Here is a 10,288-nt window from a genome sequence, read left to right on the forward strand (position 1 = left end):
GATTTCTTTTCTTTTAGCACCTGATACGACTCCCCTGTTCTAACTCGCTGATAAATATGAGGTTAAACGATTTCTTCACAGAAGTTTGACCTATGATATTAGTGTTTCAAAAATTCTCCTTCAAATCACATTCTCTCAGAACTCATTAACATTTTACACAACTTCCTTCTCTCAGTCCAGGTGAACTGGGGTATTCAATGTGAATGCAGGAATACTTGAAGTTGTTGTGTCGTTGAGACAGTTTAGGGTGAATCATGTATAAAAAAACACAGTTTTTTTTGTGGTGTGGCCTCCATATTGCCGGAGAAACACAAACTCTTCATGTGGCACAAAAAGCCCCATGTCCTTGATTCTGACTAGAGATGTGTGGCTAAGATAGGTGAAAAGGCTGACAATGGAATGAACGAGGAGAACAAAGGCAGGCACTTCAGATCCTGGTTGAGAGAGAGGGAAAAGCGGTGTGAGAAGAGGTGGAAGAGGAGAAAGTGGGCAGATACTGGTAAAAGTCATCCTCAGTCTGGTATCCACCTCCATTGCCCCTGAGCCCGAGCACACCCATGTCTCTCTCCAGCAGGGATGTGTCTATATCCTGAAACAGATCGCTAGACTCTACTTGCTGCTCCCAGCTTCCAGAATAACCTCTGACTCCCTGTTTCGCCCACCCCACGCCGCCATCGCAGGGCCCCGACAGGTTCTCCAAGGACCTGAGAGGTGTCCGCGGAGCTGCCTGAGGGCCCCCGTCAATGATGGAGTCCAACGCAGTGAGAATGGAGTTGATGGCAGCCGAGAGAGAGTAATCGGACTCTGTGGACATCGACCCCCAGTCTTCATCTTCGACTCTAACTGACAGGGGGACATTTGACGCATCCAAGTGGTAGTTTGCAGGAGACCTACTTGTAGCACAATTTGACGTGCAATCTAAAGAAACCAGAGGGCAGCTGACAAGAGCCGAGTGGCTGTCAGAATAAATCACTGTAGAGTGATGCTTTTCTGCAGTGCCTTCGGTAAAAATACTCTCCTGGAGGGCAGATGAAGAGCTACAGGACGGTTGTGACACCTCCATGTCTACAGAGGGCGCCATACAAGCCTCCACGCTGATCAGCCGCAGAGTGTTGGCTATGAGGACAGACCTCCGCAGGCTGGGTTCAGGCAGCACCTGGCCACACTGATACTTGTTCAAGGAGACCGAGAAGACAAACTGGCGCTGGCTTTCCCAGGTGGGGCTGCTCCGGTCGGAGACCTCCACGTCCTCTGGTGGATGTTTGCGCTTCTGCCCCTTTATGATCATCTTTAAACTGTGGAGGAAGGCATAAACCGTTAGGTTGACTTGTATTGCTGCTTAGTTAACATTACAACAGTTGAATACCTAAATGCTTATGAGATGAGAAACTTAGTTATGTCTGCGCTGGATCATAAAATAATCAAGCATTCACTAAATAGAAAGTTAGTAAAGGGAAACATAATCTTTTAAATATTGATGCTTAAACACTCAGGATTTAAGGTTAGTGTTTGGTTGGTATCAAAGATATCCTTTTGGGCTCTGACAACCTGTAATAAAAAAAAGTAATATTCTACTGTTGCGGCCTCTAAGCAGGAAAAAAGAAAGTATTGGATGCATTGCATCCATTGACTGAGACAGTAGATAGTGAGATGAGCGAAGACCCTCTGTAACAGATAGCATGTTACCTTGTCAGCTGTTTGGGGGAATAACACATTAGCAACAGCCGTATAAAAAGGTGCAGAATCCTTTAAATGTTTTTACTGCTATCCTTGTTTGTTCAAGTTAGGCCGAACGACTTGGCAAATAACTATGCAACTAATTGTTTCGTTTGAATTAACGCACACTGCTGAAAACACGACACCGTATAAAATGAAATCAGCATAAAAGTGGTAATATAGTGCATTCAGCGCTGTTTATCTGTAAAGCTAAAGGTCGCTAGCTCCCGTTAGGTCCCGCAGCGAGCGGTCCGCTAGCTAAACTAAATGCGGGTTGGGGGTTGTGACGTTAGGAGGGAAACGGAGCCTTCGACGGAGGCCGTCGAATAACGTGCAGCGGATCGGACCGACTTGAAATATATCGATTAAAGAGACGGAAACTACGAACGTAGTTAGTCAAACACGAGCGTGTTCAACTTTAAACAATGAGGAAGTTAGACACGTTTAAGCGAACAGACCTGTTGAATCACTTCCCGTCTCTCCTCGGCAGCGTTGACTTTAGGTAGTTATTGGGGTTCGTCTCCTCTTCGACCTAAACAACAAAAAAACAACGTAACGTTTAACTCCGCTAATAAAAAAGTAAGTCGACAATTAAAAAACTATTGTAAACCTTCGGTTTCAAACTCACTACGCTACGACTACGCGAGCCGACTGACTCGGTCTTCTCCCGCCCGTGATTTGAGTTTCACTCCAAAAGGCTCACAGTGGGGGCTGGATGCGGCGAGGGGCATTATGGGTAGTGTAGTGTAAGTACGTTACACTCTGAATAAGATGACGTGCAAATCTCACTTTTATCCATCTATATTTATATGTGCATACATATACTTGGCAACTATACTAATCATATCACAGGTCATATAATACTTGGCTAGATATCATTATAATATTCGCTGATTATTTTCTACGCAGGCCGAATTGTCAAGCTTGATATTATGTAATTTGCATAGCTCTAATTCCTAAATGATTACATCACTGACAGAGGAGAGATTTTCATCAGTATATTGGTTTTATTTACAAAGTACGGCAGTGTGTGTGTGCGTAAAACACTAGTAATGACCGCTTTTGGGTTCCAGTCCTATTAAGTTACTGTAAAAACAATATTGTCTGAGAGGATATTATGCTGCTGAACCGATCCTAAATCAAAACAATCGGAGATATTTCGACTTTGTTTCTCGGACCATTTAAATACGCGTGATGACAAAGCAAACTCCATTAGTTAACAGGTCTAAGTCACGTCCACGTGATAAATTAGTTTTTTTTAAACTCTCGGTGATAAAGGTCGCAGAGGTCCGAGCCCGTCGTATTTCAGAGACGAGTCGTTTACCTGAGAGAGCAGCGGTCGTCGGATCAAGGGTCAACTTCTGCTGAGACAAAGCGTCGACATGTCAAAGTTCACGGTTTCGATTTAAATTCCACAACTCGACTTCTCGCCGCTTGAAGAACCAGTGAGTCCACTTTAAAAAAAGCAGTAGCTCCTCCTCGGCCTGTGCATTGGACGGCAGAGAAAAACATGTCGTCACAACCTCCTGTACTCTGTCAAAATAAAACTTAGCAAACGTCTGCTGCACCTTTTTTTTTTTTTTTTTTAAATATTATAACATAACATTAGCATTATATTACTATACACTGACTATATTACATTTAATATAATAAGCATATCATGTTCACATTATTAGTATTATTATTACATATATTATAACATATTATATTACATTGAGTGCAGTCCTGACAATAGAGAAACAATATAGGTGTCCACTATGTTGCAGTATATGCTGTATTTACAATGTTATATAGTACTATATATTGTATATTATAATCCATATAGACAATAATGTGCTATAGTGTATTAAGTTAATGTTATATTTATTTTTACCACATAATATACTAAGCATCATGTGTTTTATGGGCATCTATTAATAAAGAAAATACTAACTGTCATTACTTAATCACATTATATTATTCTGGTTTTCTTATTCGAGTCATATTTTATTGTAAATTTGTATGTTTTCTCATTCACGTTTTTTTTGGTGATGCACAAATTCCTTGTATGTTCTCTATACTTTGAAAAAACAAACTGGTTTTATTTTGAAGGACATAATTGAAAATGTCAGGGATTTTGTTTTCTGCACTTGGGTCACTTGACACATTCTTTTGTCAGAGGGAGTGGCACAACAGCTACACGTCATGCGTAACGCATGAGACTCATCTGACTTTCCGTCTGTCCTTTAGAAAAGGAAAGACTCCCATGAGGTGACCCGCGGCAGGCAGAGAGACTAGAGCAATGGACCTGCAAGATTTTTATCAACTCATTCACGCCGAAAAACACACAACACCAAACCTTAACAAAGACATGTTTAGTAACACTGATCCAACCCAGTTAGATATGTGTACAGTTTGTACTGCAACAGCACAGTTATCCACAAATTAAAGGTACTCTTGTTAAGTGTTGTTTTTATGTATATTTTAATGTATGCCTGATCTACTGTGTTCTTCATGTAGCTTTCACAAAGTGTAAAGTAAATGATGTAGAGAACATCATGCTAGTATAGTGTATTACTACTATTGATGTTGTTTTGTCACTCCAGCAACAACCAGCCTGCAGCTTCGCTCATTCACATGACACTTTACTCATTCAGCACAATAAAATCTTTTATTTTCCACTGCTATAATAAAAAAGTTATGTTAACAGCCACAGCCGAAGCTGATGACCAAATCACACTGGTAATCTTGATCTGCTCATATATCACTCCTTCATTCATCTGCAGAATTCTCTGCGTGAACATGGATCTTCTCTTCAGAATGATGCTCAGAAGAGATCTGAAGCGGTTCGGTGGGTTTATTTGTATTCTCCCCACACTCCGACGGTCTTGCCGTCCCACTCTGAGGTGGACAGACACTTGACAAAGAAGTGTCCCAGGTCATGTTTAGAGATGGCTCTTCCTTTTAGCATGTCCGCCGCCGCCGTGTAGCTCTCAGTCAGAGGGAGGTCGCCTGGAGGAGGGCAAGACAGAAACTAAAACTGGTTATAAAGAAACACAAGAAAACACAACAACGCTCTCTTTGTCTACAAACATAAATTAATAAAAAGGTTTGATGTCATTGTTGGCTGGTTATCAGTTTGTTTTTGCTTGTTCATGTTATTATTATTACAACACATAATTCCCACATGAATTGAATCAGATTGGCTTATTGCAGCACTTTTACATCAGTAAACTGTTTTGATAGTTCCACTTATTTAAATAATATTTTAAATAAAGCTCTACTTCCTACTGACCACCAATGTGAGGAGGCATGACGGCCACGTAGTCCAGCCCCGATGACTGCAGCGCTGCGTACATCCTGTCATGGTCCTCTGTCACAGGGAGCATCCCGGGCGGGACTTTGGCGCGATCCCACAGCAGAAAGGCTGGGAGGGACAAGGAGAAACACAAACGCACTTCATACAATTGTCTTAATTGTACTGCTTGTCTGAACTTCAGCACTTTATTGTTTAAATTTTTTTTCAAACAGTGAGTCATACCCGACATGCAGCCGACCACTTTGACGATCCCGCGAGCCTTCATGGCGTCAAGGATGTTCTTGGTGCCTTCAGACATCATGGTGGTCGGGCCTGGCGAGCGCAAATCATATTACAGTACCTGACGTGGAGCGTCACTAGACATTTAAAAGCTGTACTCGAGTGCAGTTTGAGAGGCGAGCATTCCTCCACGTATGTGTACATATATGGAAGCACAAGATTAAATAATTAGTGTTTTAATTTTTAGTAGATGCCGTATTCAGAAGACATCCTATGCATCAATTATGTAATCTGTTTTCAGATTCGACATTCATGTGACAGCTAAATGGAATTGGTGTATTATTGAAATTGAATATTTGATGTTTACTGTTCAGCAATTGCTATTATTGTTTTGCTACTTTTGAAAAATAAGGTCCACCTTTTTTGTGTACTTTAGAATGTGTCATTGAAACAACATAGGGGTATGTGTTGTAAAACGCACACTGCGACCTGTGGTGAAAAGTTCCAACTATTACACCATTCAATACGACGATCCTCCTTGTGTGAGGTGAATGTGAGAAAACGGCGACCAATCAAAGTTATTTTAGCTTTAAACCGTGGAGACTAACTCAGGTTGTTCCTGGTGCCCAGAATGATGACCACAGCGTCCTGGCCCTCCATGGTCTTCTTCACGTCCTCTTTGTTGAGCACATCTCCCACCACCACTCTTGAGGCCTTGTGGTCGGCGGGCAACTTGGCGGGGTCCCGCACCAGCACCGTCACATTGTACCCTGATGGAGGGAACGAGGGCAAATTAAACACACTGGCGTCAACGCTGGATGCTCTTACACATCCAAATACTAGCCCTACAATATACTTTTATGATTTTTGTATCGTATTCATCATGACATCAATGCAGCCTGATGCCATTTCAGGTTCCCGTTGTTATATTCCCTAAATTCTTATGATTTCTCCTTTACACCTCGCAGGAGGTGTAGAATGAAAACTTCATCAAGATCATGAAAAAAAGAGCCAAAAGGAGTGGGTCAACGAGAGTCACTGCCACATTGGAGCAGCTGGGGGTCAGGGACCGATTGATGACCTTTCACCCTTGTTTAGAAACCCTCACACTAAAACTGTCCCTTTGGTCGGATTGGTTATATATTGTGCTGTGGTATTAAAATCCCACAGAAAATGCAATGATTATGATGTTTTTGGAACTGGAGCTAAAGTTATAGAGTGTATTTTCACCTGCTGCACTATGGAGATCACACCCTTTCTGCATGGGCAAGATAGTGACCAGCTTCCACTATCAGCTGTGTGACTCAGCAAAGTGCTGCAGACCGCCTGATGTCTAACATGACTCGACAGTATTGCTCGGTCCCCGGTGGTTAAGGAAGGAAAAAGGGACTGAAAACGCTGCTAAATTTAATGAATCATGTGACATTATGTGAGCGTTTCGAAACTTTGGGGAATCCCAATAGATTATAATGGAGCGAACTGCAGCAGAGTATGATCCTAAATGTAAACTGTACATTTGAATGTATTCATTATAAACAAAAGTATATATTTAATTTATGAGATTCAAAAAGAAAGAAAGAAAAAAGTTCCACATGTGAAACGTGTAATCGAAATTAAATCAGATTGCATTTGCTGTGACGCAATTAGAGCAGCAGTGCAATTAGAGCAGGTGGATTTTGACAAAATCCCCAAATAACCATAGTTTTCCCCATATAATAATCCAAATATATATTCTAACATTATATGCATTCATGGAATAGCGCTCGTATAGTGGTCCATAACGGGTGAACGGTGTGACCAGCACAAGGCACCGATACATATTCTAATCTCACTCCTCACCTGCAGCCACCGCCAGCGGCAGGGTCGCCATCCCGGTCATTCCCGTGGCTCCAAATATCGCGACGTTTTTGATGGTGTCCGACATCGTTTGCAGGTAAGCGAGTTCCACGACACAACAACGACTAACTATTTGGCCGGTTCAAACTGAGTCCGATGTGGGCTTTACTTTAAATGTTTTGAAAAAGTCCCATTTGACATGTGTACAAACCTCTTATGTGACAGAAGAGAGGCACTTCCGCAATCTCAGACTCCTCCCCCTCCTCCTTCACGGAGATTTAAAGGAGCCGCGCTGTAAAAATCGTAAAAATTATTATGCAGTCGTGATGGTACTTTTCATAGCAGTATTGAAACATGTAGATTATACGGCTCCATCACTTTAACGTTACAGCGAGAAGGGACTTACTTAAAATATTTTTACACTCTTTTATTTATTTGTTTTACCTCTTCTCAGCATTACTTTTAAAATGTTTGCATTGTTTGATGCACACATTTCTTATTTTGTATTCCTTATTTTATTATCTACTCACATTCTATAAATAAATTGTGCTATATATTGTCACTTTGTGCACATTTACATTTCACATTGTCTTGTGTTTCTTATTTCTTTGTGCGTATGTGTAAGAGCATCTGTAGCATATTTATTTACACCTGGGGATCAATCAATCATAGTATAGGATTTATATTTTGTGTTAATAGTCTCCACTTGCAAGTAGTAACTATACTTGGTCAAATTATATTAGATCAAATAAATATTGAATAAAAAAGTATAAAGTGGAATAAAATAGAGTTGAAAATTTTACTTAAATGTACCATTGGTGGACAGGTCAAACCAATACTTTGTTATACACAAGTTGTGCTTCTAATAGGTGAATACGCAAGAGGCTGACCTGCTTTTGTGCAAGTTTTTTTATTTATTTTTTAAAATACATTTCCTCAGGGCTTCCAAAACCGACTCACTTTGAGAGCAAATTCAGGTGCACTTAGTTTTTCTTCTTGCATTTGGACATTTAAACAGAGATGTGAGGATTTATATCACTAAATCCTTTCTTCATTCGTGTTTCTAATGTAGAAAATCTAAAGTATAAAACGAGTTTGGGTTCCAAGCTAATTATAGCTGATTCATTTCAAAGCAGGCGATAACCAACACTAAATTACAGTATTTACTGATGTTAGAACAGCAAGCAGAGTAAAGAGAAGTACAAATCAAAATATAATTACTGTAAAATGAAAATGTTGAATACATAATTGTTTAACCGGTGAATCATCTTTTAGTTTTTTGTAAGTTTCCTGTTGATGATTAAATGTCTTGAAACAAATGTGTCTGTTTAGGCCTATCTCAAGATTATTCACACAAGTCACTAATGCACAGCGACATATAATGGTGTGATTATGGTCCATTTACTTTCTTCACAACAATTAGTTTGTCCTGACCTGCGGTCGCCTAAAAGATGCACAGTCTATGGGAAAGCTCTATCTGCTTTGAACATTTGTCTGACACATACAATGTCAAACAGTCAGTTTGTTTAATATAATATAATCTTCTATTTATATATAGTATTTCACTACATTTAAGTCTACGAAAACTGCAATGTGTTTTTAAGGACTATCATTTATTTAACTAATTTTGACTCATGAACTCAGCATTTAAAAAAATAAATAGATATAAAGTGCTTTAAAACAGAAGTTTATTTATAAGTAATTTCAGATTCATAGTTATTTTTAAAAATGATAATGAAAAACAACCGCTGCCCCGCCCACTTCTTCTTCTTCGTGGACCAGAAGATGTGGTAGATAACTAGGTGATATTAATTAACCTAGTTAGTTAGCTAGTTAGTCAGTTAGTTAGCCAAACATATCAACGCTCTTAACACAACTTGCTTAAGGTATGTTAAACTTTTGTCTTCACAGCAGTAGCCATTGCCTCGTCGTGGGGATAAAGTTAAAGTTTAACATTAGCATAGTGTAATTTGAGCATTTAAAAGCTAGCTTAGTTTAGCTGTGCTAACACCAACATTAGTACGTTTAATTTACGTCTGACTAGAGCAGTTTAATATGGGTCAAAGTCACCCAGTTGAATCGAAATATTTTTAAAGCAACATCTGTTTATGTGCTTTCATAGGCTTTTTACATTTTTTTTTACATTTGGTTTTCTGTTTCGCCTTTAAAACCACGTCTGCTGCTGTAAAATGACGACGTGTAACGTTAAAAGCACAGCCTCTTGTGGCTTCCTGCTCACATTTGACACTGACAGTCTCTCTCTCTCTCTCTCTCTCTCTCTCTCTCTCTCTCTCTCTCTCTCTCTCTCTCTCTCTCTCTCTCTCTCTCTCTCACTCTCTCTCTCTCTCTGCTCTCCGCACTAATGCTGATATTTCTCTCCAGCATCACCAGCGGAGAGGAAGAGCAGGAGGAGGAGGAGGAGGAGGAGGAGAAGGAAGGAGAGGTTGTGTCAGGTGGAAACGGGGACCTCTATGGATATCATAATCACCCTCCACCGGCTCGCATCCTCCGCACCGACAGCATCTCCCGGCCCGCGGTCACCGCTGCAGGCGCACAGCGCCCGTTCCCTGCGCCAAGGCACCGCGTCTCCACGGCAGAGGCTCTCCGGGCTGCTGCCACCGTGATTACCCGGACAACCCGCTGCATCCTGGTAGTAATAAGGACTAATCGAGGGAAGACCCTGCTGGAATAAGAGCGGAGCGTCAGATTCCTCCATTGATAAACCGCTCTCCTCATCGATTCAGCCAAACGGTCGTCTTGGGTATAAGAGGCGGACAAAACCAATCCAAGAAGCCTGACACTGAAGCTGAGGTAAGGCCGACAGAAGGACGACAGCATGATTCATTCCTCCACGGGATGTCGTTTTATTCAATCATTCCCTGAGTGAGAGCAAGGAGTCGAGGTGCACGATGGTGTTTTTTTTTTTTCTTCCCCTTCCCCCCTTTTTTTTTTTGCAGGGGACGCCGGCCTGCGATTTGGGTGCAGGGTACCGCAGTGATCCGGCGAGGGGGGAACCGCGCTGTTACATGTCTTTTTTTTGCCACTCCATGTGTTACACGATGCATGCCTGGAAAAAGTTAGGATGCCAGCTGCCAGAGCTGTCTGCCTGCAGTTCGAGAGGATAAATGGGTCAAGGAAGCAGCCGAATAGCGGCCTAGTGTATCGGCTTTGTGATGTTGTTGCATGTTACACAGGATCAGTTTATTATCAATGTTCATC

The 10,288-nt window shown here is 41.2% G+C and overlaps 2 protein-coding genes across 2 annotated transcripts; both read right to left on the bottom strand.

Moving 5' to 3' along the window:
• Positions 1-21: 21 nt before the first annotated feature.
• On the bottom strand, positions 22-2,411 carry LOC137799597 (uncharacterized). Its single transcript, XM_068596407.1, has 3 exons — positions 2,345-2,411; positions 2,175-2,248; positions 22-1,295 (listed from the first exon to the last, which is right to left on the bottom strand). The coding sequence occupies exon 3, from the start codon at positions 1,286-1,288 to the stop codon at positions 428-430; it is 861 nt and encodes a 286-aa protein (XP_068452508.1). The 5' UTR covers positions 1,289-1,295; positions 2,175-2,248; positions 2,345-2,411; the 3' UTR covers positions 22-427.
• Positions 2,412-4,351: 1,940 nt separating this feature from the next.
• Positions 4,352-9,876, bottom strand: LOC137799596 (flavin reductase (NADPH)-like). Its single transcript, XM_068596406.1, has 6 exons — positions 9,558-9,876; positions 7,073-7,361; positions 5,842-6,003; positions 5,237-5,326; positions 4,991-5,122; positions 4,352-4,707 (listed from the first exon to the last, which is right to left on the bottom strand). The coding sequence occupies exons 2-6, from the start codon at positions 7,155-7,157 to the stop codon at positions 4,553-4,555; spliced, it is 624 nt and encodes a 207-aa protein (XP_068452507.1). The 5' UTR covers positions 7,158-7,361; positions 9,558-9,876; the 3' UTR covers positions 4,352-4,552.
• Between the last annotated feature and the right edge of the window lie 412 nt (positions 9,877-10,288).

Source organism: Clinocottus analis, unplaced genomic scaffold (assembly GCF_023055335.1).
Source record: "Clinocottus analis isolate CAN_PGR_092001 unplaced genomic scaffold, fCliAna1.0.p SCAF_367, whole genome shotgun sequence".
Classification (NCBI taxonomy): domain Eukaryota; kingdom Metazoa; phylum Chordata; class Actinopteri; order Perciformes; family Cottidae; genus Clinocottus; species Clinocottus analis.